A 26460-nucleotide genomic window follows, 5' to 3' on the forward strand; every position below is an offset into this window, starting at 1 on the left:
ATGGACAGGGGCCTTCTAACCCTCTCGGTTAAGGAATCAGCCTAATAGGTGGAATGCATATTAATAATTATGGAAGTATGGAGAACTGTCTTTTCCCAGGGGAGCAGCCAAGAGTTTGCCAAATGTATAGTGGCTGACCACAAGGTTCAGTAGAGTGGGTATCCCGTTTGGCGAGGAAGCTATATATAGTGCTTGTTGATGTTGATCTCAACAGAAATGCTGTAGGATGGTTTCACAGCTGACAAAACCCCGTTGCTGAAATGTTTCAGGTGTGGACAACAGGATGGAAACCAACTCCTCCATCATCTCTCTGAGTGGATCTCATGAGAATCTCTGAGTCTCTTCTGTTCATTGCTCTCCAAATCACCTCAATGGTAGTTCATGGGATCCCCTTTGTCCTCCGCATCCTGGGCAATGGGCTTGTGATCTGGGTGGCTGGATTCCAGATGGCACACACAGTCACCACCTTGTGTTACCTGAACCTGGCCTTAGCCAACTTCTCTTTCATTGCCACTCTACCATTTCGCATGGTCTCAATGGCCACGAAATAACAATGGCCTTTTGGCTGGTTCCCCTGCAAGTTAATTAACATCAGCATGGACATCAACCTGTTTGGGAGTGTCTTCCTCATTGCCTTCATTGCTCTGGACGGCTGTATTTGTGTCCAGCATCCAGTCTGGGCCCAGAACCACCACCCTGTAAGTCTGACTACAAAAGTAATCACTGGACCCTGGATTCTTGCAGTAGACCTTACCTCACAAATTTTCCTTTTCATGACTATTATAAGGGATAGAAGAGAGAATACATAGTATACTTTCAATTTTGCTTCCTGGGCTAACACCACTGAGGACAGGATAAAGGTGACCATTACTGTGCTGACAGTCGGAGGGATCATCCGGTTTATCGTTGGATTCACTATGCCAATGTCCATCATCAGTATCTGCTACGGACTCACTGCTGCCAAAATCCGAAAGAAAGACAGGATTTATTCCAGCTGTCCATTACGGGTCCTCACTGTTGTTATGGCCTCCTTATTCATTTGCTGGTTCCCCTTTCAACTGAATGCCCTCTGAGAACAGTTGGGCTCAGAGAGGTAGCATTTGAGGGTAAATACAAAGTCACTAATATCTTGTTATACCTAACGAGGTCCTTGGCATTCTTCAACATCTGCCTCAACCCAATGCTCTGTGTCTTTGTGGGCCGAGACTTCCGAGAGAGACTAATCCACTCCCGACCGGCCAGTCTGGAGAGGGCCCTGATGGAGGACTCAGCCACAACAGAGGACTCAGCTCCACCCAGTGACAACAACAATCAAATCTGTTTGACCTTCGATAGAGGCTGAGTTATAGGCAATGTGACTGGGGCTGGGGGACATTTTCAAACTCTGCCTACCCTGCTCCCAGTTCCTGCTTCATCCTACTTTGGTGTCCCCTTGAATGGCGAGAAAGAAAATGGACATAAGGGTCTATTTGTGTCCTTTCTGGTTTTAGTACCTCAGGCTATACCCTGAGCTAAGTAGAGTTGGGAAAGGATACAGGGGAAGAGAAGTGAATAATGGGGACTCTGGAAAGCTTAGATGAGAGAGTATATTATTGGGGGAAGTTTGGTATTTCACCATTTAGTAAGATATTTGCTGTGGCTTTTTTGTAAGCCTTTTTTTTTAATCAGACCATGGAAGTGTTTTTTACTCCCATGTAACTAAAGAGTTTCTTCCTTTTTAACTTATGAGTAACTACTGCAGTGTGTGAATGTATTTCTGAGCATATTAAGGTGATTATATTATATTTATCCTTTCATTTACATCATTTTAAATTACATTTATTTTTGAATGTTTGGCTACTCACATATTCCCAGAATAAACTACACTTGGTCATGATTTATTATACATATTTCTAATTAATATCACTAGATTGGTTTGCAATTTCTCACTTTATGTAAAATTGATCTGTTCTTTTACTTTCTTCTAATGTCTGTGTCAGGTTTTATATGAAACATACATTAGCCTAAAAAGTGCTGGGAAGTGATTCCTCTGATTCTATTCTCTGGTGTTATATGTGTTATAAATGTTTACAGAAATTCACCAGTGAAGCCCACTGGGTCTTGGGTCTTCTTTACAGGAAGGCTTTTAATCACAGGTTCTATTTCTTTCATAATTATTAGAATCTTCAGACTTTAGATTTCTGTCAGTTTTTATAAACTGTGACTTTCAAGAAATCAAGCATTTCATACAAACTAGCGAATTCATTGGCATGAAACCATATAATCACTATTTACAGTCCTTGTTATGGTTTCCTTTACATAAAGAAAATGTAAGCTATCTGAGGGCAGGGATTTGGTCTGTAATGTTCTCTAATGGATTCCAATCCCCTATGTGTAAAATAGTGCCTGGTATGTGACAGACACTCAATGAACAGTTATTGAATTAATTAATCAATAAACATAGTATCATATAGGTGTCAAGTGAGAACCTTTGATGCCCTGACTCCAGGCTGCCTGAAGTCAGGGAACTTATTCGTGTCTAAGTTATGTTATCTAAAGTTGGGGTTACTGGAAGAGAGAAAGGAAGGGGAACAAAGGCTAAACAGCTCTCGAAGGACTTGACCTTGACACCTTCCCTTACTCATCCCAAAAGCGAATGAAAACTCATCGTGGAACACAGTCGCCACCTAGTGGTCCCTTGGAACTAAAACACAATTAAGGGAGTGGAAGTTCTGCTCAATCTCACTTCACCCCCGGCCTCTGGAGAACTTGCTTAGTTTTGTTGGTTCCTCTGAATAAATAACCTTTCAAGAAATCCAGGGTATCTTCTTGGCCCTCTCCTCAACCCTCACTCTTACCATACCCCCCAAAAATTGGTTATAAACGTTCTGCAACCTTGGGACACTGTTGTACAACTCTTTTCCCCTCATATTCTTATCCCCTCCTGCCCCCTACCTCTGAATACCACCTGCGGTAGTGTTTGTTTCCACATGTTGATTTCTAATGTGGTCACAACAGAGTCAGCTAGGGAGGTAGGTGAAAAGACAGATTGAGAAACTACACATTCCATTATTCAGCCATGAAAAAAGAGAGAGCATGCGCACAAATTCTGCCATTTACAACAACATAAATGGACCTTAAGGGCATTCATTATGCTAAGCAAAATAAATCAGACAGAAAGGCAAGTACTATATGATCTCACTTCCATGTGAAACCTAAAAAAACTCAACACCAAACTCAGGTGGTTACCAGAGGTGGAGGGGAAATTGGAGGAAGGTAGTCAAAAGGCAAAATTTCCGGTAGTAGATAAGACAAAAGGGCTAGGGACATGATGTACAACGGGGTGATTATAGCCAAAACACTGTATGACATAGAGGAAAGTTGTTCATAGAGTAAATTGTAAGAGTTCTCATCACAACGAGAATTTTTTCTCTTTATTTCACCTATGAGATGATAGATACTAAGTGATTACAGAAATTTACAATATATGTATGTCAAACCATTATACTGTGTCTTAAACTTACACAGTAATGAATGTCAATTACCCTTTATACAACTGAGAGGGGGGGATGGCTATATATTCTGAAAAATTCCTCAGTTCCTAGATATTTACCCAAGAAAATAAAAATCATATTTCAACAAAAAGATTACAAGAAGGTTCTAAGTAGCTTTATTCACAATAGCCCCAAACTGGAAACAACCCAGGAATCCATCAATAGGGGTCTAAATAAACTGTGATATACTCACTTATGTTTTCTGCAGGTTTATGGATGTCACACCGCAGAATTTTTTAAAAGATTTTATTTATTTATCTTTAGAGGGGAAGGGAAGGAGAGAGGATGAGAAATATCAATGTATGGTTGCTTCTCATGCATCCCCTGCTGGGAACTGGCCTGCAACCCAGGTATGTGCTCTGACTGGGAATTGAACTGCAATCTTCTGGTTCACAGGCCCACACTCAGTCCACTGAGATACACTAGCCAGGGCATAACAATTATTTTTAAAGTTAAAAATAATACAGGGTGTTAGGAATCTGTAAAACCACTGTAAGGTAAATATTAGCTCCTATCTCTACTATTCATTTATATAAAATGTCTGGCATAAAATCAAAGAATAAAAGATACACACAAAGAAAGAAAAAATGATATATATTGAAGAAGGGAAACACATAAAAGACAGACCTGGAGAAAAGCCCAGATTTTTAAATTATCAGACAGGGACTTCATTATAAAAATGCAAAAGGATTTAATGGAAAAAATAAAAATAAAGAATTTTGCAGAAAAGGTGGACCATGTACGAAAAACTGGGAAATTTCAGCAGAAGACAGAATAACCAAATAATGGAAATTGTAGAAATGAAAAATACAATCTCAGATGTGTTTACAGCAGATTAAAGTAAAAATTAAAAATGAGTGAAACTGGATTCAAATCAATAGAAAGACTAAAGATTGAAATATAAAAAAGGAGAAAAGTGTGAAGATAAACAGAATGGATTATCCAAGATCTGTGAGAAAACATCAAATGACCTAATAAAAAATTAATCAGTAAAAAATATAGGGAGACTTAAACAATACAAACAAATGACCTAATTGGCATGAATAAAATACTACACCCCACAGACCATGATACACAACAAAATTATTTTCATGTGCTGGGTCATAAAATGTCTCAATAAACATCAAAGACTTGAAATCACAAAAAGTATGTTCTCTGATCACAACACATCAAATTAAAAATCAGTAACAATTACACAACTAGAAAATGCCCAAATACTTGAAAAATTAAACATATTTTTAAACAACCCATGGGCTGTAGGAGAAATCTCAAGGAAAACTGAATGGTAATAAAAATAAAACATATCAAACTTTGTAATTTGCAACTAAAGAAAGTACTTACAGAGAAAGTACTTACAAATTTTTACCTTCAAGTGCTTCTAATAAAAGAGAAAAGTGTGAACTCAATATCTAACCCTCACCTTAAGAAACTAGAAAAAGATCAAATTAAACCTGAAGGAAGAATAAAGAAATACTAACAAGAAAAGTTGAAATAGATAAATAGAGATCAATAGAGAAAATCAACAAAGGCAGTAAGTAGGTTATTTTAAGATATCAATAAAATTGACAAATCCCTAGAAAATATGAATTATCTTAGGAATGAATAAAGGGACATCACTATAGATCGTCAACATATTAAAAGGGTCTGATGATTTTATGCCACTATATTTAACAATTTAGATGAAGTCAACAAGTTCCTTGAAGAACACAACATATAAAACTGACACAACAAACTAGAACATTTAAACAGTACGATATTAAGAAGTTGAATTCCTCAACAAAACCCATAAAGAAAACTCCTACATTGCTTCACCTAAGAATTCTATCAAACATTCGTGGATGAAATAGCACCAACCGTACAACAAACTCTTCCAGAGGACAAAGGAGAAGGGAACAATTCAGTTTACTTTTAAATACATCGGTTCAAAATAAAAAATACTGTGCTTAAAGAGAAATATAATTTTTAGGAACTGGAATCAATATTAATTATCTTTAATATAACCAAAATTCAAGAAAAGTTTTTTAACATGGTTAGAAATGAACTGAAAATGACCAATATCTTAACGAATATTTGTATCATGCAATTTTAGAGAAGGGCATACTTTGCAAATTATCGGTTTTATAAAGGTAGGCTTTCTTACACTGATATTTTCTTACACTGATATTCCAGGCAATACCTGGGAGAAAAAAAATACCTACTTTTTAAAACAATAATAAAAGCCTTGGTTTCTAATAATTTGTTATATGAAAATTTGCAGTGAAGCAAAAATAAAGCCAAATAATTTGATTCTTACTGTTGAAAAATCAGCATGGAGTAGACTTCTGAAGTATTTGACTAGTAAAACAAGTTGTTCTGATATTACTGTCAGACACTTCATGAAATCCTAAGATGACAAAAACATTGGAAAGACACTATGAAATCTTGCTGTTCAAATATAAGCAATTCCTTAACTCCAAAGTGCTCATAAACTTTTTGCCAGTTAGGTATCATCATGAAAACAAAAGAAAGTGAAGCGTTTTTTATTCACACACTTACACTTGAGTAGTTTGTGGAGTTGTATTATATTTCATACAAAGGAATATCTATTATTTGTACGCTAGAAAAACCTTTACTGAAGGTTCATGTCCATCACCAGACTTAAGAGAGAATACTATCAACATTGCTAGAAGCTTCCTTACCGTTCTCTGACCAAATACCCCTTCCCACCAAGAAGTAACGACTGGGGTGGAGGGGACTGACAGGGCAAGATGGGAGGTAAGTAGGACAGGGGAGAATAATGGAGGAAAGTGGGGACAAGTGTAATTGAACAACAATTTTTAAAAATTTTTTAAAGAAGTAACTACTAAATCTTCTGTCTAGTATTCCCTGTCTTTTCTTCATAGTTTTGCTAGGTATGTACCTGTAAGAAATGTATTTGTTTATATCACTTAATTTTATTACATATTATACTATTTGCTTTCTATGATCAGATTTCTCAATCGACACTGTATTTGTGAGATTCAATCACACTGATAACTGTATCTCTAGGTCATTTCTTTTCACTGTGCTATAATGTACCATTAACAAACGTGTGTATTTTTTCCTTTGGATGTCAAAAATGTATAAAATAACCTTTTTTAAAAAATAAAAGGAACTATCCTTGTTCCTATTACATGTTCATGAATGCGCATAGAAAATAGGAATTCCAACCCTTTCAGAAAGAGTGGGAAAATCAGTTTCTTACTTCCCTCTATAACCTCAGTCATCCCCATTCATAGAAATAGGTTGATGGTACACCAATTCACACTATTTCAGTTATGATGCTGCATTGTTATAGTAAATGCAACTGTTGGAATTTTTATAAAGTCTAAAACTAAAAATCACATGAATTACTTTGTTGAGTAATTCTATACAAAACTATACAAAATTTTCAGTATAGTTTTGATATCTAGAACCATGCTGAAGTTTTGCATACAAAAAATAACATTGACAAGCATAGGCAGAAATTCTAAAATAGAATATAACCAGAAAATAGCAAATTTAATGATATATTATTCATAACCACAAAAAAGTGATCTTAGGAACTGTTCCAAGTAACTTTTCAACACAGTATTTTAACTTTACACTCTAATATTTGAGATGAAAAGAAGTATAAATGAATATTAACTCTAGTAAGTTTTTCACAACAGCATGGATTAGCTCCCCTGAAATTCCTTTCTGCATATTCTAGGGGTGGGGAAATGAGTAAATATTTTTAGGATAATGGGAGAGAAATCTTGACAGTGTTGGAGAACAGAATAAGAAATATGGAGAGGGGGAAGACTAAAATGAGTCCGAAGTGTTGGATTTAAATGAGAATTATCAGTGTGATTCGTGGTTATATACATACATGTACACACACAAACATGCATACACACAAATATACAGCAGTGTGTTTCTTTAGTTCTATCTACCGGGACAGCCTAAAGGCAATGACCTCAGTAACAATGGGGATACCAGCACCCTGGTATTTATTTTTTTTAATAAACTTTATTTATTTTTAGAGAGAGGGGAAGGGAAGGAGAAAGAGAGAGAGAGAAACATTCATGTGTGGTTGCCTCTCACATCCCCCACACTGGGGACCTGGCCTTCAACCCAGGCACGTGCCCTGACTGGGAATTGAACCAGTGAAACTTTGGTTTGCAGGCCAGCGCTCAATCCACTGAGCCACGCCAGCCAGGGCTTATTTTTGTTTCTAAATACAACTCTGCACCTTAAAAACTAGGACTCCTTGGAAAAATCACTGATTCCAGTACTGGGGCAAGGAAAATAATGCAGCCCGAACTATATTCTTGAACCAAACAAGGTGCTCAAAAAATGGTGGAAATATATCAAATATATACACAAGCCAAGTTAACAAGACTTGCATTGGCCAAATCTGGAGAAATATGAGCTCAAAACCATGATATCAAAGATGATAAATCAGTGACTAAAATAACTCTTGAATCTGTAATGACATTAAATAAATAAACAAATAAATGGGGGAGGAAAGCCCTTCCTTATAGAATTCCAAATATTAAATATATACAGAATAAGTAAAAAATCACTATTTTGCAGCGATCATGGTAATCATTGAACCAGGTGAGAATAATCAATGGTTGGTAAAACTAACCAGCAGGGCAAAGTTCATCCACAAAACGTGGCCCTGGTGGTGGGGAAGCTCAGTGGAGGCTACAAGAGAGATGGAACTCATCAGGGAGGAACACTAAAGTGAAGGCCAGGGGAACTCCAGCCAACCACTCTGCTGGTACCACAAATTCAGTTAACAAAAAGAAAAAGCACACCAGAACCAGAACCAGAACCAGAAAGAGAAATCACCCCTTTGCTATGGCCACATAATGTCCCTTCTGTGTTCTCCCTCAATAACCCTACAACTGCACCAAGTGACGGTGGACACATCCACAAGATCCGGCTCCGGCATCAGTAAGCGGGGCTAAGAAGAAAGGTAGATCGGGCCTGAGAGTTGATACACTGATACAGGAAGTAACCAAAAAGGACATACTAGGTATATTCTTATGCAAGTACTTTTGTGTACGTGGTTTGTGACCTGCATCACTTTGAGAAGCGTGGCCCTCAGCCACTTATTTCCTGTGTTTAGCATTCTATTGTACTGATGTGTTTCATGAGTTTGGACGTCCTTGTGATTGCCTCACCCCCTTTTTGAATATGCCAGAACATTTTCTCTATCTTCTCAAATTTATAACTAGACTTATTAAAGAAACTTAACTACGTCTACTAAATTGGGAAGAACTTTGCTGTGTCCTTACCTTCTCTTCTCCAAAGGAAACAGGGTAAACTGTCCCACCTGTGAGTTATCCAAATAACTGTGGTGTCGATGCCGCCTTTTCATTTGTGTTAGCCTACTGGCAGAACAGTATGTTTCCTCTCATGTCTGCTGTCATGGTGGTAAACACCGACGTTGTAGGATCCGGGGTGTGCCTGAAGGAGGCCTATAACCAGGGTATTCTCCCTGTCTCCACTTAGGAGGCATGATGAGTATAACCCACCTGGCTAAATGTGTCTGACCTGAACCTGGGACTATCTTTATCGCTACACATCCAAAGTATCAGGTGTTTATAGAGGAGTTGTGTTCTTCTCTCATAATATTGTGGTTTATAAGAAATACAGGGCCTGGCACAAATAATGCCTTTTTATTACAAAATCATAAGCATGTAATTTTGTAACATGACAATATCGGACCCAAGCACATCATATAACATTTTAGGTGAAATGTTCAAATTAAAACTATAAATTATCACACCCAGGCAGGCCTTACTTCTGCTAGACCTTATTCTATAGTCTTCATCCACAATTCCTGAGTTACATCTTCCCAAACCTTTGGAAGTGTTGAGGGTGTTAAAGTGTCTTTTGTCTCACTATTGAGGTTATTTTGGAAAACACCAGAATGGGAGCTGGTTGCCAGTGGAGCCAGCCATGTGAGGGGCTGGAGACTGAATCAATTGCCAATCAATGTCAATGATGCAATCAATTGTAGCTATATAATGAAGCTTCTATGAAAACCCAAGAGAAGGAGGTTCAGAGAGCTTCCAGGTTGGTGAACACATGGAGATGCGGCGCCGCGCCTGAAGAGGGCACAAATGTGTCACACCCCTCCCCACATACCCTGCCCTATACATCTCATCCATCTGTTCCTGTGTTGGATCCTTTTACCAAAAGAAAATGGTAATCTAGTAAGTAACATGTTTGTGAGTTCTGTGAGCCATTTGAGCAAATCAAACAAACCAAGTAAGACAGTTGTGGGAAACTAATTTATAGCCTGTCAGGCAGAAGTACAGGTAATAACTTAAGACTTGTGACCGGCATTCTGTGTTAGAAGGGGGTCACTGAAGCCTGTAATTTATTTTTGAAGATTATTTTATTTACTTTTAGAGAAGTGAGGGAGAAGAGGAAATAGTGACCTGGCCCACAACCTAGACATGTGCCCTGACTGGGAATTGAACTGGTGGGAAGCACATCTGGCCATGGGTCTCAGCCATGATCCTCATATAAGCAATACCACCAACAAAGGTAACATTTTAATCTTTATTTATTTGAAAGTAGCAACCGATACTTTTGGCTCAGAAAAGTTGTGATTATCCTTCACTCTTAAAATTCAATTATTTTTGCCCTGCCTAGTGTCGTTCAGTTGGTTGCTTAACCAAAAGTTTGCAGATTTGAGTCTTGGTCAGGGCACATTCCTGGGTTGTGGGTTCAACCCCTGGTACTGGCATGTAGGATCCCCAGTCTGGCACACACAATCCCTGGTCCAGGGATGTAAAAACCTCAGTCTGGGCACCTACAACAGGCAACCAATAGATGCTTCTCTGTCTCACTGAGGTTTCTCTCGCTTCCTTCCTCTCTCTCTAAAAGCAATGAAAAAATATCCTCAAGGTGAGGATTATTTTCAAAAAACTCAATTATTTGAAATGGATATTTTTTCTAAGTGACAACCAAAAGACAATTTGTTTTAAAAACTTTATTATTCCAAAGGGCTGAAAAGAAATACCAGTTCCATTTACACATACCAGTAAACAACTGTAAATTTATATGTGTATGGTGTTGTTATAGTCTCATTTGATCTTAAACCTAATTGCTTCCCTTGCAATTTACAACATACAAAAATTTACAGTATTATTTTTTTTGGTGGTACAGAACTTTACCTTGTTAAATCTGAGAATAAATACATACATGTTCTACAAAAATACCCAGACACAAAGCAAAATGCACATATCCACAACCTTTCTTTACTACTTTGACTGCACAATATATCCAAACATGAAACAGTGTTATTTGGCATGCTAACGTTATCTGCCCTTCACAGCTGACTACTTTGTGGTGCATTTTCTATAAATACATAATAATGTGACAAGATTCGAATTTTTACTATAAAGTTATTTACGTAAACAACCATTTCCATGATCATTACAGTATACTAATTCTCCTTAATATTGTCTGATGCACAGAAGTTTGGATTTAATGCCGGAGACATGTCTTATCACAAGTATTCTGTTATCTGCATTCTTTGGTATGAAAACTCATTTACTTGCAACATATTCCAGGGTTCTCAACATTCATGAGATTTTTCACATGAATGTGAAAATTGAAAACTTTATGACCTATCAAAAATATTTGTGTACTCAAAAGGTTTCATTTCTGTGGTCTAAAATGGGATTCTTCTCGTTAAAAAATGATTTTGACTTTTCAATTCATTCATATGAACTTTCTCTAATCAAATATGAGGCTATGTTGGTGGAAAATAATTTTCATATAAAAGATTAAAAGATTTCCCTTTAAAAGATTTCCCTCCTGGATAAGTTTTCTGAAACTTAGAAAGGTTAAAATAATAGAAAAATATCAGAAGTTTCACCCCATTCAAAGGATGTCTTTTGTGTAAATTCTCCTTTCAATGAGATCTGACATCTCACTGAAGTCTTTCCAGCACTTAGTGAGTTTCTTAGATTTCTGTATAAATTTCTGCATGCAAAGTGAGAAAGAACCTGGCAGGTAAAGTTTTCCCACATTCATTACATTGACAAAGTTGATGTCCTGCATGACATCTCTATAGGACAGAGGTATGATTTCTCAAAAAAAGGTTTTCTCACATTGACATGATTTCTCTCTTGTGTGACATCTCGGACACCTACTGAGCTGGGACTTCTAGCTGAAGATTTGACCGCAAGGAATGCATCCATAGGGTTTCTCTCCAGTATGGCATCGTTGATGGATAATAAGATGGCTTTTTTGGCGGAAAGTTTTTCCACATTCGTTGCATCCATGGGGTTTCTCTCCTGTGTGAATCAACTGATGTGTACTGAGCATTGCCATACTGCCAAACGCTTTTTGGCATTCAAGACAGACAAAGGGTTTCTCCCTTGTATGTGTTCTTTGATGTACAATGAGCACTGCCTTTCGTACAAAAGCTTTTCCACATTCACTACATTCATAGGGTTTCTCTCCTGTATGACTTCTCTGATGGACAATGAGATGTGACTTGTATATAAAAGCTTTCCTACATTCACTGCATTCATAAGGCCTCTCTCCTGTATGAATTCTCTGATGTGCCATGAGGGATGACTTATAACTAAAGGCTTTCCTACATTCCCTGCATTCAAAAGGCTTCTCTCCTGTATGAGTTCTTTGATGAACAATAAGCTGTGAGTTGTCTATAAAAGCTTTTCCACATTCACTGCATTCATAGGGTTTTTCACCTGTATGAGTTCTCTGATGGACAATGAGATGTGACTTGTCTATAAAAGCTTTTCTACATTCATTGCATTCATAAGGCTTCTCTCCTGTATGAATTCTCTGATGTGTTATGAGGGATGACTTTTTATTAAAGGCTTTCCTGCATTCCCTGCATTCATAAGGCTTCTCTCCTGTATGAGTTCTTCGATGAACAACAAGATGTGAGTTGTCTATAAAAGCTTTTCCACATTCACTGCATTCATATGGCTTCTCTCCCGTATGGATTCTCTGATGTCTTACGAGGTGTGACTTTTTGTTAAAGGATTTCCCACATTCTTTGCATTCATAAGGTTTTCTTCCTGTATGAGTTCTCTGATGGACAATAAGCTGTGATGCATATACAAACGCTTTTCCACATTCACAGCATTTATAAGGTTTCCCTCCTGTGTGAATTCTCTGATGTGTTATGAGGTGTGAGTTTTTACTGAAGGCTATCCCACATTCCCTGCATTCATAGTATTTTTCTTCTGCATGAATTCGTTGGTGAACAACCAGCTGAGACTTACCACAGAAGGCCTTTCCACATTCTCTACACCCATAGGGTTTCTCTCCTGTATGAATTCGTTGATGCATAATCAGGTTTGACTTCTGCATAAAACCTTTCCCACAATCACTACACTCAAAAGGTTTCTCTCCTGTGTGAGTTTTGCAATGTAATCTGAGCTTTGTCTTCTCCCTATAAGCTTTCCCACATTCTTTGCATTCATAGGGTTTCTCTCCTGTATGAGTTCTCTGGTGTATTATGAGCTTTGACTTATACCTGAAAGATTTGAGACATTCACTGCACTCATAACGTTTCCCCTCTGTGTAAATTCTGTGATGTCTTTTAGGATTTGTCCCAAGGCTGAAAGCCTTCACATGTAAATTTGGTTCATAGTACTGGGCATGAATGTTAGAGGTCTCATATAGAGTACAGAAAAACGATTTCCCAGAACCATTTAACTCATTAGAATTCATTTCTGCATAGTTTTTACTGTGAAAATTTGAATCTTGTTTCAAAGTTATTCCTTTTGAGATACATTTATTGGATTTTTCTCTAAATGGAATGAAACTTTTGCTATGAGAAAATATTTTTCCCAGTGCATTATTCTCATGATCTCTCTCCACAGGTTCGTCCTTCTCAATGTCTTCCTGATACCAATCACAAACTTGCCACATTACTTCTAAGGGGGAAAAAAATCAATGAATTCTACCATTGTCATGAAATGGAGGGTGATGGAATCTCAAATCAATATTCAAAGAGAATGGAGAAAGTGATACAGCCGGTGCACAAGTCTGAGGCTTTCAATAAAAGAAACAGTAATGATCAATGAATGGAATGACATGGGTGTCGTCAAACTTTGGAACAAACCTATGAACAATTCACATATTCACATACCTCTTATGTGAGGCATGTGAATATGGATAAAAGGTGGTATGTGAATACAGATAAAAGGTGGAGGATGCTGGTTGTGTCTAACAAACTTCAACAGAAGAACAACTAAGTAAAAACCAAATGAAATAGGCAAAGATCTGACCCAGAGTAAATAAAAGAAGGTACACTTCCTGGGTGGCTAGAAAAAAGTCATATATGGAAGGGTGGTAATAGAAGCAGGCAACATTCACACAAAATACCTTTTTTTACTCACTCTAAGTCACCTCTAAAGATTCAGAGAGTATAAAAAAAATATTAGAATGATAAGGGCCCCACACCAATGACCAACTGTTACTTTGCTTCCACTAATGCCCAATGCATTCTTTTCACTCACCTGGACTAAAATGACTGGGAAATTCCCTCTGTACAATTCCTTGTTCTTCTTTTTCCAAGCAGACCAGTGCTTCAGGCTTGGTAGCCTGATAACCTGCCAAGAGGTAATCACAGAGAACCTGAGCAGTATTAGGGCCTGTGAAAAAGTTGTTTCAGAGAATGCATAATTTATTTATTCATTTTTAATTCCAAACATTTTTATATGGGAATATTTCTTCTGGAGGGAGAGAGGGGGTCTTGCTTTTTCTTTATTAATTTTTTTATTGTTTACACTATTATAATTGTTGCTACTTCCCCCCCTTTGCCCACCCTCTTCCAGCCCCTATACCCTACTCCCTCAGGCCCAGATACTATGTAACTTAAATCTCAGCAAAATTAAAACTTTTCATTTGGAAATAAAAGTAAGTACTGTCACTGTCTGATCATAAACAAAGTAAGTTCTGTTTGAGCCCCAGTCCAAAATCACTGCGAATATCAGAGTACCCATAAATTGTAGCAATGGAAAAAAGACACGCAAGTAATGAGCTCAGGCTGAGATACTTAGGAACGTTGTCTTTACCCAATGACATTAGGTTGCTATGATTTTCCAACATCACATCCTGGTAGAGATTCCTCTGAGCAGTGTCTAGTAGCTGCCACTCTTCCCAGGTGAAATATACAGCCACATCACTGAATGACAACACGCCCTGTTATAACACAATCCCTTTTAGTCTGGAGCTATTATAATAGAATAAAACACAAGTTAACTATAGGATATTCTGATTATTTATACTAAGAAAACATAAATAAATATTTCTCTGTATATAGTTTTGATTTACAGTTTTTGGCTAAATTTGTGCAAACTTTCTTCTGTTTGTGTAATCTTCATTCACTTCTTCATTTATTCACCCAGAATAAAATGTTAAAACTTTGAATTACCTAAAAATCATATGCAACCTACCTTATGAGCACTGAATGTTACCTACTACACCTTTTGCCATTAAAAAAAAAGAAAAAGAAATAAAGCATGGCCCTGTGTCACATAGCTTGTGATCTGTTTGGGTTCAAGGCATTGCAAACAGTTCAGTGAGAAAGGAGAAGCAGCTGATGAGAACATGTGCCTTGGTAACAGCCAGAAATCAGCCTTGGAGCAAGAGCACACATTTCCTGCAGACACTTGGTAGTCACTGCAGTGTTGCTCACATACAAAAGTATGTTATTCACAGGACCACCTATTAAAAATTGATTGTTCTACATATTAAATCATGATACAAGCAAACACAGAGCTCTTACTATTGCTATTATCATTCTAAACATTTTACATATATTAATACAACAATCTATGTAAGCACTATTATTATCTTCTTTTTTTATAGGTAAGAAGAGATTTTAAAAGTTTTCTAGCTGTGTCTTGTATATCTCCCACATTTCCTTAAGAAGATTACTGTTCACTGGGGTCTATATTCTGGACCAGAAAAATGGAAGAGGAAGATACATCAAAGACATTTCTTCACACTTATTGTCCAAGAAATATTTACTGACTTCAAGGAATACATGTGCTTCTTCCATATATACAAAGTAAATCATGTAACATGTTTTTAGTCTTCTGTGACAGTTTCTAGTATCACCACAGAAAAGTATGCAAATCAGTTCTGGATCCTGTTGCTTAATTGGCAATATTCTAATTATTAGCACTTTGACAAGCAGATACATCTTTCTGCCTGACAGTTACTCTGAATCATTTACTCTGTCTCCCAGTCCAAGCACGTATCTGCCCACCACAATGTGTCTACATACCGGTCTATTGTTCTCTTTGATTACATGCATTTTTATAAACTTCCAGAAATCTCCTGGGTAACAACCTGGGAAATAACAGGCTCACCTGCGACTTAGTCATTTCAGCAGCTTTCAGGAAATGCCCACCACTTTTAGTATCTTTCCTGAAATCCTGATGTTGGTGTCTCATCAAGGTTAGCCTCAGGAAGGAATAATTCCTGGACTGAGATTTACTTTTTTCATTTACAGAAGCTGCTCATTTTAGGAAGCCAGCATCTACAAAGTCAAGAAAAGATTTGTTTGGCATGAAAATTATAATAAAAAGGAGTTCCTATACAAACAGGGAACTTTTTGTTTGTTTGTTTGTTTTTTAGATTTTATTTATTTTTAAAGAGAGGAAATTAAAACACAGACATTAGAGAGATACATCAACTGGCTGCCTCTCACACACCTCCAACCAAGGACCCAGCCCACAGCCCAGGCAAATACCTGACTGGGGATCAAACTGGCAACCTTTGATTTGCAGACCAGCACTTAACCCACTGAGCCACACCAGCCAGGGATGCACTGAACTGTTTTAAGCACCTTGTTTTCTCACTTAACCCTCACAACAACCCTATGAGGTACAGTCTATAATTATTCTACTTCAGAGTACACCAAGAAAGTAAAAGTCCAGTACCTAGCTAAAGGCTACACAAGTAGTAACCTATGGAACATAGATAAAACACAAACTCTCACAATCAATAAATCCTCTGATTCCAGGGACAATAAATTACTAGAATTATTCTTCATCTTAACCAACTTTTTAAAAAATTTAAAAAATATCTGGAACAACCATTTTCAAACATAGAAATCAGAGAAGAGGAGAAACAAAGAAGGTAAGACCCTTGTATGCTGCAGCTCACTGCCTGGAGAGACTTTTCAGGACATAACACAGGGAGAAGGGGCCCCAAAAAGGTCTACAGTCTTGCTGAGTTAATGACACAGAATTCAAAATCTGAGGAAGCAAAGGTGGTAAGTTTGCCAAGCAGTGCATCAGGGTAAGGTGAGAGAGGGAGAGACAGGAAAGGAGGGAGGAAAACAAAAAGGGAGCAAGGGAAGAAGGGAGGAATGGAGAGATGGGGGAGGATGGGAGAGAAAGCTCACTCTTTAGATGTGCAGAGGGTTCCCTTGACTCTCTGGCCAACTACTAAGGAACTGGGAGAAGGCCACTGGAAAGAAGCAGGCCTAACAGTTCCTGGAGCTCACTGAAGGTGAGGAACGGTCCGTGTTCTCACTAGCCAGGGTGCAAAGGTACACAGGGACTTCAAATAGAGGTCTCAGCCAAGTATTGCCTCAGTAGTAGAGACAAAGTAATCCTAGATGAACGACTCTTTTCGTCCAAGCTAACAAAGCTAAAAGAAAGCCTCCAAAGATCAAACTGAGCTGCAAAACTCTTCTTTTCAGGTGTGTTTGATCTTGCTCTCTGGCATGTGTTGTCAGTTTGAGTGAAAGAAACTCATAAAAATTCCAAAAAAGAGGAATTAAACTGTTTAAAGTAACTTAACTATGACCCAGAGCAAACCTCAAAAGTAGTTAAAAGAGTAAGAGAAAATTCCTCAAATAACAATGTAAAACTTGACAATATCTGACATCCAATCAGAAACTACCAGATGTGCAAAGAAGCAAAAGAACTCAAGAAAACAGACCTAGATTTCAAGGACAATACAAAAAAGAAATTTATAGGCTAATCTCATTTATGACCTTGACTATAAAGACCCTAAATAAAATATTAGGAAACTATATCCACTGATACACAGGAAGAATTATACAATGCACAGTTGACTTTACTTAAGGAATAAAAGAACAGTATAATAAGATTAATTAATTATCTCAGTAGATGAAGAAAAGGTAAGTCATAAAATAGCATAACCACTCACAAATTGTAAAAATCTTACTCAACTAGTAGCCAAGAACACTGTTAACTGGATAAAGAGTATCTACAAACAAATCTAAACATTTCTTTAAGCTTAGGTACATGACAATGATAACCACTCTCAAAATCTTTACCCCAAAATGTACTACAGATCAAAATCTGTCCAGTAAAATGGGAAAAGTAAACTGCGGGATGAAAATGCAAAAGAACAAACAAAACTGTCACTACCCAACTGCTTTAGGAGTAATATTAATAGTAATTAAAATTTCATGTTCAAAAAACAAATTAATTTAAAAGAAAAAAAAACACTATTGGCTTCCTGAAGAAAAAAATGTACAAAATTAAGAGTTTTATTATAGCAAAAGGATACAGACCATAACCAGCCTAATGGAAAGACACAACAGAGTGAGGTTTTCGAGGGACGCAAACCAGAAGCTTCCACTGTCCTTTCCCCTTGGCATCAGAACACATTATTCATCCAGCATTTCTGTGCAAAATAATATGGGGGGTACTGCCACCCAAAGCTCATCTGAGCTTCACTGTCTATAGTTCTGATTAGTATTCTATTAAATGAGCATGATTCAATAGCCACTGTCCATGTGGCTCATCCTCCAGCAACCCTACCCTCCTGGGGGTTGGGCTGATACTACCTGGCTCAAAGCTCCAAGCCTCTAACCACCGTGACTGGTCCTTCCAGGATGCGCAGTCCCATCCTAAGTCATCTCACTAGCAAAAACTACCTATCTACAGACCCACCATGTGTCACCTTGTTAGCACAACTTATCAAGGTCCACCATGAATAACACAGACACTCCTATCATTCAGAACATTCCAACAATTTAGGGGCTATCTCCCAGGAGCTGGCAACAAAGGCCAGTCAAATGGTTTAGTACAAAACAAGTAATAAAAGACTACTATTTTCCATATGTGACTATTTTCTAAAAGTGAGTAAAGAAAAAACATACTTCTCAGGTTTAAAATTGGCCAATAAACATATTTTTTTTAAAAATGATAAACTATGTCAGTAATGAAAGCAGTGAATATGGAGACCACAATGAGATGCCTTTCAACCCCAAAAGATGGTCAACAAGCCAAAATTGGGCTATCATATTAGAAAAGAATAGGATATCACCAAAGATGTAGAAAAATCTGACACACTGTGTGTGGAAGCATTATATAATCATTATTGGCCAAGTTTGGTAAAACTAAATCAGAAGCCTATGAAAAATGCATTTAATCTACCCTAGTTTTGTAAGTTATAAGAAAAAACTATCCATAATATAAAATTCAGTTTAAAAATATACTTCAAAACATTATAAATAGCTTACAGCTAGTAAATTGAAGGTGATTTTTATTCTCTATTTATTGATGACAAGCATACAATAATATTGTGACAAAAAATTAGAGACCTCCATTTAATATCAAGCATAAACTCATAGAGGTTATAAAGCATATATGGCAAAAATAGGTTCATAGACTTGTCTTTAATAGAAAACTTCCCATTAGAAATGTCTATATTTGAACAGCATTTTGTCAAGTACCTACCTGTTACAGATTTAATATTGTGAGCCCCAAATTCATATGTTGAAGAGCTAATCCTCAATGTGACGATGCTATTTGGCAATGGAGCCTTTGCAGGTAATTAAGGTTATCCAAGGTCATGCAAGCAGGGCTTTCGAGGACCTGTGAGGTAGGTATCATGTTTAACTTTTTGGGAAAAGTGAGATTTAAAGAAGTTGGTGCCTTATCCAAAGTCACACAAACCAGTGGCAGAACTGACATAAAAAGCTAGAACAAATGTGATTTCAAGCGCATATAAACATGTGTGCACTGGCTGACGCAAAGTATTTATGGTATGCTTTTAACAATCCATGGATCTAGATGGCGAGTGTAAAGGTGACCACTTTACTGTTCTTCCCACTTTTCTGTATGCTTAAAATTTTTCAGTAGAAAATGTTGGGAAACAATATACCAGTGTTTGGTACACGCCCAAATATTTGTCCACCTCCTTACGTTCCAAACCCACCAACCTCTCCCAAGGATACCCTACTACTGCCCACCCCGCACTTGGCCGCCACACCCATTCACAGGTCCCCAGAAACCTACTTTCAACGTGGACCACGGCCCCTCGGATGCTCCAACTAAGACCATGAGAATCCCAGACGACTAACCACCAGTCAATTCCCACCCTCACCGACTATATCCTGTGGACCCCTCCGTCAGCGATTCTCCCAACGCCTCTCCCCACTACCCGCATCTGACCTGCCACTGTCAACAGGAATGGTCTCTCCGTGCTTCCTCAACCCACTACCCTAAACACTGATGCCAGGCAAGCCGCCCACAACCATCCCAAAATTACGAAGCCGCCTTAAAAAACAACCCCCCAACCCCACCCACAAACACCCACCACAGACCACATCTGTCACGAAATTCCCACGGCGCGGGATTCTTACAGACACTCGCAGAAATCTAACGTAAACTCAAAAGAGAATTGTGACGTTACCTAAGGAAGCCAAGATTCCACACGCCACTTCCGCTTCTGATTCCATGTTCGGGTGGTCTGCGTCTCGTCCTATCACGCAGACTCAGTAGCACTGTGGAAGTGAGCAACTTGTCTACAAACGCTGATTTTGTTCCCTTTTGAAAATACCGCTGGGCAATATGGCCGCGCCCTTTTCGATACGCTGTGTGAGCGCGGCCATCCTTGATTAGGTTCCGCCATCTTGGATTGAGCCCCGTACGGAGAGGGAGATGGCCCACGTGGGCAATCTCATTTCGTCGACTAGCCTGAACACGGACAGGCTCAACAGATCCTTTCTCTTCTCTTCAGAAATCCTCCCCTTCGGTTTTACTTCCACCGCGGTTGTCAGCACCAGTGCGCATGCTCAGCAGCATTTCAGCGCTCTTGGCCGAAGTCTTCCGACCTTAACCGAAAGCTAAACCAATCACAGGTCTGGCCACAGCAGAAAATGGCCGCACCTGAACAGTTTTGTAGCCGTTTTGAAAACGCAGGGAAGACGTGACCGTACTGCAAACCTTTGGGTCCGTACAATGACGAACGGGCCTGGAGCCGGTAATTGGGGAATGTTGAGGTAAATGGCAGTTAACACATTTGAAAAGTCGGGATTAGGAGACTAGATGTGGATATGAAGCAGACGTGGTAGGAAGAGAGCACTCTGGACGTGTGCTTCCTGATAAAACAGAGTGAGGGGTTAAGGGGCGGAAACGGTATAGAGAGTGCAACCACTATGCAGGACAAGAAAATAATACTTGTTTTTTACGTTACCAGAAAAACTAAGATACATAAAAAAAAAAATCTGCCCAGTCGTTTGTTTCTGTGCCTACTGTGAAGAAGTGGCCATCTTTTCTCTAGGTATAGATAATTATTACTGCAGCATAATTTAATGTCAGCCTCTTAGTTACTGCTTGGTAGTGTTATCTCTATCATAAATCAGGTGTCTCTTTGTATGACTGTGATCTCACATGTTCTGTTCCATGGATCCGTTCTTTGTCCCTAAGCCAGTACTCTGTTTTACCTATTACTGAGTCTTAAAATCTAAGCAAGGCCTTCTACCATTTTGTTTTTCTACAGGAGTATCGTTGTTCTCTTGGCTCTTTATATTGGCAAATAAAATTTTAACTTACCTTTTCAACTTTCACCAGAAAAAAAAAATGTCTGGAATTCGTATTGGGGCTTCACTGAGTTTATAAATCATTTTCAGTAATGACACCTTCACAATATGAAGTCTTAAAATCCATAAACAATGTGTATCACTCCATTTATTTAGGTCTTCTTTAATGTCTCTGAATATAGCTGATGTAACTTATAAAAGTCCTGTCAATTTTATTAGATTAATTTCATAATACTTGATATTTTTAATGCTCTTGTAAATGATATTTTGTAATCTCATTATTTCATACTTTGTTGATGATAGAAATACAATTGATTTGTATATTGATATATCAAGCAAACTGGATACACTTAATTCTATTAGTTTTTCTTAATTATTAAAGAAACTTAATAATTACTAAAACTTTATATCTTTCCACTGCCTCAAAATCTTCACAAACAAGTTCTGAGGACACCAAACAGACAACCAGTGTAATAAGGTTGACCTCTGCCACAAGTTCCTTTGATGAAATATCATTCCATCCTTTAGTTCTCTAAACTAAAGGATAGAATTATTTGAGTTCCTTGAACATACTCATAATAGCTGATTTGAAGTCTTTGTGTGGTAAAGCTGACTTGCAAGACCCCTAAGGGACTATGAACTGCTTTTTTTCCTGTGTAGGAGCCAAACTTTTGTGATTCTTCATTAAATTTTTGTTCAGGTTAGATATGTCAGGCAATGTAATGTTACTACATTGAGTATCAGATTCCCCCTTTTCCCAGGGCTTGTTGCTGTTGCCTGGGGAAAGGGGGAACTTTTGTGGTAGTTTATTTAGTGACATTGCTGGAATAATTGTGTACATTCTGTTTTCCTGTCATGGGTGGTTACTGAAGTGTATTCTTGGTTAGCTGATGATTGATCAGAGAAATTGTCTTAGTCACCCTGACTCAGTAAGTCTTCTACGCTTTGCCAAGGGATATGTTGTGCGTTGAGGCCCTACTTCAATGTTCAGGCACTTTACAAGTCCACCTTAGCATTTTCTTCCTGCCGTGGGATTTTAAGATCACGGAGAAGTGAATTATTGGGCATATACACATCCCTGTGAATGTATGTGGCCTTCTAGATCCTTGGAATATGTCTAATAGCTCCTTGTGAAAATCTTTTCCTCTAAAGATTTTTATTTATTTTATACAGAGGGGCAGGGAGGGAGAAAGAGAGAGAGAGAAACATCAGTATGTGGTTGCCTCTCACATGCCCCCTACTGGGGACCTGACCTGGCTTGCAACCCATGCATGTGTTCTAACTGGGAATCGAACCAGTGACCTTTTGGTTCACAGGCTGGCACTCAATTTACTGAGCCACACCAGCCAGGGCACCTTCTGAACATCTTATACTTCAGATATTCCTTTTAAAATTTTTGGCTGGGCTTTTGTTCACACTAGTTTGTACTACAGCCTTAGGCTACTGCAGATTTAAAAATTTAAACTGATTGTTCTTTAAAAATGGTCTCCATAGCTACTAGTGAAGCTTCCATTTTTTCCATGACTAGTGCGGAGCTGGGGAGACAGGGATGGGAGTAAACAATGAAAACTATATACCCCACAGTTTTTACTGAGTTTCAGATTTTTATTTTTATCCTCATCCAAGGACATTTATTCATTGCTTTCGGAGAGAATGAAGAAGAAAGAGAAACATCAACATGAAAGAGAAACATCGATTGGCTGCCTTCTTGTATGCACTCCAACTAGGAATTGAACCTGCAACCTGGGTATGTGCCCTTACCAAAAATAGAACCCATAACCCTTCAGTGTACAGGAATGTCACTGCAATCAACTGAGCCACACCAGCCAGGGCCAATTTTTTTAAAGATTTTATTTATTTTTTTTACAGAGAGAGGAAGGGAGGGGGAAAGAGAGGGAGAGAAACATTTATGTGTGAGAAGATATTAATAGATTGCCTCTCACACTTCCCCAACCAAGAACCTGGCCCACAACCCTGGCATGTGCCCTGACTGCAAGTCGAAGGCGCAACCTTTCAGTTCACAGGCTAGAATTCAACCTACTGAGTCATACCAGCCAGGGCCCAAACTTTTCTCTTGACTAAATGTTCTTCAGGCTATTGTAAGCTTTTGATTACATACTAGAGTTGTAGAAAAGTTGACTTTAATAATTTTGCTAGTGTTTATGTTGCTTTTATGTAAGAGTGGATTTACAAAGGCCATCATTGTGCTCTTTTGGAAGTCTGACCTCATCCTCTCATCTATTTTTGCACAATAATGTAATAGAATATAATCTATTGATTCTATAGGTAAACACCCTATGTCAGTAATGATTAAGCTGCTTCCCATGGTTATAGTTGTTGTTGGCACACAAAGCTATTACTCTTTATCTATATAAAATGCTGTATCCAATTTAATAATCACCCTAATAAACCATTAAAAATTCTGATGTATCACTAAATTACTTCTGTCCTACTCTATTTCTGTGCTTCCATCATATATTTCAAAGAAGAACTTCACAAAGCATCAAGACAATGCTAATACATGCAGAATTGTGTTTATTTGATTGACTGCCTTCTGAATGAAGCTGAAACAGTCAATACGTTTAAGTCAATGTCATACAAGTCTTTTCATCATCAGTGTGTTGGCTGTATGTCTGTTGTGTTCTAGACAGTGATATATCCTTTCTTGATCAGTGAATAACCAGATTTTTTGAAGAAAAGAGAAACTTGTGAATGGGACCACAAGTAATTCAGAATGTTTTTCATCGCCATTCAAGAGCAGAATCTTGGTGTTCAGGGATCTCGAAGCAACAATATCAGAGGGCTCAGGACAGGGTAACATGCTGTCAGAAAGGGGGTGGTATACTTAATCCAGGTGCAAGATTTGAAAAAAGCAACATAAATTGTGAGGATAGAATTGGTGAAGTAAAACGAAATGAAGGTGCTTGCTAGAAGCAGGACATTTTGAGTGGCTTTTGACTCGGGAAAATCTACAGGCGTTTCTGAGGGTGTGAATATGCCTCACCCTCTGACAATGTCTGGAGAAGAAGTACCATGTAAGCACTGGCCCCAGCCATGAATCCCATGAATACAACATCTGATAAAGTCATTAGAAATGTGTATTTTTCAGCAGCGATAGATGTGGGATTTTTAGAAAAGCACAATCCATAATCCCGTATCTTGGTAGAATTGTGAGTGTTTTGATGAGCCTCTAATTTCATAGGAATAAAGATGTTTATCAGCAGGTTGGAGATCCAACAGAGAAAGCAGAAAGAACTGATGTTCTTCCAAGCTCTGTCTTTGAGCCTCATCCATTCAGTGGTTCTGAGGCTTATGGTGCTTGAATGTTGCTCAACAGGCAAGTGGTACAGAGAGAAAGGCCTTGGGCCACCCTATGGATATAATAGACGAGTTTACACCCAGTGTTGTCCAGGATGTGTGTCATTCCCCACATAAATATCATGTGGGAAATCCCCTTGAAGAGAAGAACCACAGCCATGTTGGTGAAGTTGGCCACAGCCATGTTGGCCACAGCCATGTTGGTGAAAATCAAGTGTATGGGCCTCAGTGCGTGCCCCAGTGCAGGTTGTAGAAGCCTAGATTGAGAGAAGAAACATATTCCCCAGGAGTCCAATCCCAGTCTGGACCAGGAAAAGCAGCCTCAGGACCAAGTCACCAAAAGTCATTCTTAGAGGATTACAGAAAAAAGATTTTATTTTATTTTTTTAAATATATTTTATTGATTATACCATTACAGTTGTTCAGAAAAAAGATTTTAAAAAGAGCCTGAAGGTCACGAAGTTTGAATTCACGACAGGACTAGTTACAGATTTGCTCCAGTGTTCCCAATTTTGATAGGGACTCTTAGGCCCTCATAACTCCTTTTCCTGAGTAAGAAATTACTTCTCTGGGAAGGGGACTCCACACCAGTGAGCTTAAAATTACTACTCAGAGTAGTCATCAAGTCATGTTTCCATTTATGCTCATACAGCCATAGAAAATGGTGTGTTACTTAGTCTGTTTTCCAAATCTTTTGGTGTACAAATTTAGGACTTAGCCTCCAAGATACAGCTTTATCAATCATTTCAAGATGTTTAAGTGTTCTTAAACATCTGCTGTATGCTGGAACGGGCTGTCAGTCCTCAGAAGTACACAGATTAATTGACCTGGATCCTTGTTCCTAAGGGCACAGAGCCCCAATGTAGAAGATACATATATAAAATCTCACAAATAAAATATAAGCCATGCCATGAATGAAGGGTGTAAATGGTATTGTGGAAACATGTATTTGGGATTCCAGCACTTAGTAATTCAGTGGTGATATACAGAAATTTTTATTATAAGTTACCAAATTGTTCTAGAATATGAGCTGAATATGTATGTACCACAAGGAATAAAGTAATAGAACAATCAATAGAAAAAAAGTTCATCTGCATCCCCTGCCTTTCATTTCTAGTCAGTCTCACTCTTTTCCCTGAGATAACCATGCATATCAGGTGTGCTGTCATCCACCATATTCTCTTGTCCTGAACAAAATGCACACATGTCAACAATCAGTAATAACTATAGGGTTGTTTTAGCAATGAGTAATAAATACAGGATTAAGCATGCTGCTTTTGCTTAGAAATTTAAAGCATTCTTTCTCATAAAACATGGGCCAAGGATAAAATCATACTGGAAACATGGCATTAGGAGAAACACACTGGCCCTGGCTGGTGTGGCTCAGTAGTTGAGTGCCAGCCTGCGAATCAAAGGGTCATTGGATCCATTTCCAATCTAGAGCACATGCTTGGGCTGTGGGCCAGGTCTCCAGTAGGGGGCACATGAGAGGCAACCACACGTCGATGTTTCTCTCCCTCTCTTTCTCTCCCTTCCCCTCTCTAAAAAATAAAATAAAATCTTAAAGAGAAAATAATACACCTGATCAGCCATGTGAGATATATACCAGGAATGCAAGGGGAGCAGTTTTATTCAGAACCATTTATATCTTGATAATTAACATTGACTTGATATAACTAAGAAGAAAATTCATATGACTATGAATTTGAAACTATGAAACTATCTCCATTGATGCTATAAAAGCCTTTAAGAAAAATCAACAATATGATTTTTAAAAACCACTGAAGGATATAGGAC

The 26460-nt window shown here is 38.2% G+C and overlaps 2 protein-coding genes, 1 long non-coding RNA gene and 1 pseudogene across 3 annotated transcripts; 2 read left to right on the plus strand and 2 right to left on the minus strand.

Moving 5' to 3' along the window:
- The first annotated feature begins 274 nt into the window (after window positions 1-274).
- On the plus strand, window positions 275-1791 carry LOC118999846 (N-formyl peptide receptor 2-like). The gene is given in 2 exon segments (XM_037064602.1): window positions 275-1065; window positions 1068-1791. Coding segments are annotated over 2 exon segments (1017 nt in total). The 5' UTR covers window positions 275-323; the 3' UTR covers window positions 1343-1791.
- A 7640-nt stretch (window positions 1792-9431) lies between these two features.
- LOC118999857 (uncharacterized) lies at window positions 9432-13467 on the plus strand. The gene is made up of 2 exons (XR_005069189.1): window positions 9432-9602; window positions 13406-13467. It is a non-coding gene; the product is annotated as an uncharacterized LOC118999857 (long non-coding RNA).
- LOC118999824 (zinc finger protein 268-like) lies at window positions 10522-20785 on the minus strand. Its single transcript, XM_037064562.1, has 6 exons — window positions 20217-20785; window positions 19259-19396; window positions 15905-16074; window positions 14603-14729; window positions 14045-14137; window positions 10522-13459 (listed from the first exon to the last, which is right to left on the minus strand). Exons 3-6 carry the CDS (start codon window positions 15986-15988, stop codon window positions 11709-11711), a joined length of 2055 nt encoding a protein of 684 aa, XP_036920457.1. The 5' UTR covers window positions 15989-16074; window positions 19259-19396; window positions 20217-20785; the 3' UTR covers window positions 10522-11708.
- A 2242-nt stretch (window positions 20786-23027) lies between these two features.
- Window positions 23028-25025, minus strand: LOC118999869 (vomeronasal type-1 receptor 1-like; annotated as a pseudogene).
- Between the last annotated feature and the right edge of the window lie 1435 nt (window positions 25026-26460).

The sequence above is a fragment of the Sturnira hondurensis genome, unplaced genomic scaffold (genome assembly GCF_014824575.4).
Source record: "Sturnira hondurensis isolate 20B ecotype Veracruz unplaced genomic scaffold, ASM1482457v3 Scaffold0015508, whole genome shotgun sequence".
Lineage (NCBI taxonomy): Eukaryota > Metazoa > Chordata > Mammalia > Chiroptera > Phyllostomidae > Sturnira > Sturnira hondurensis.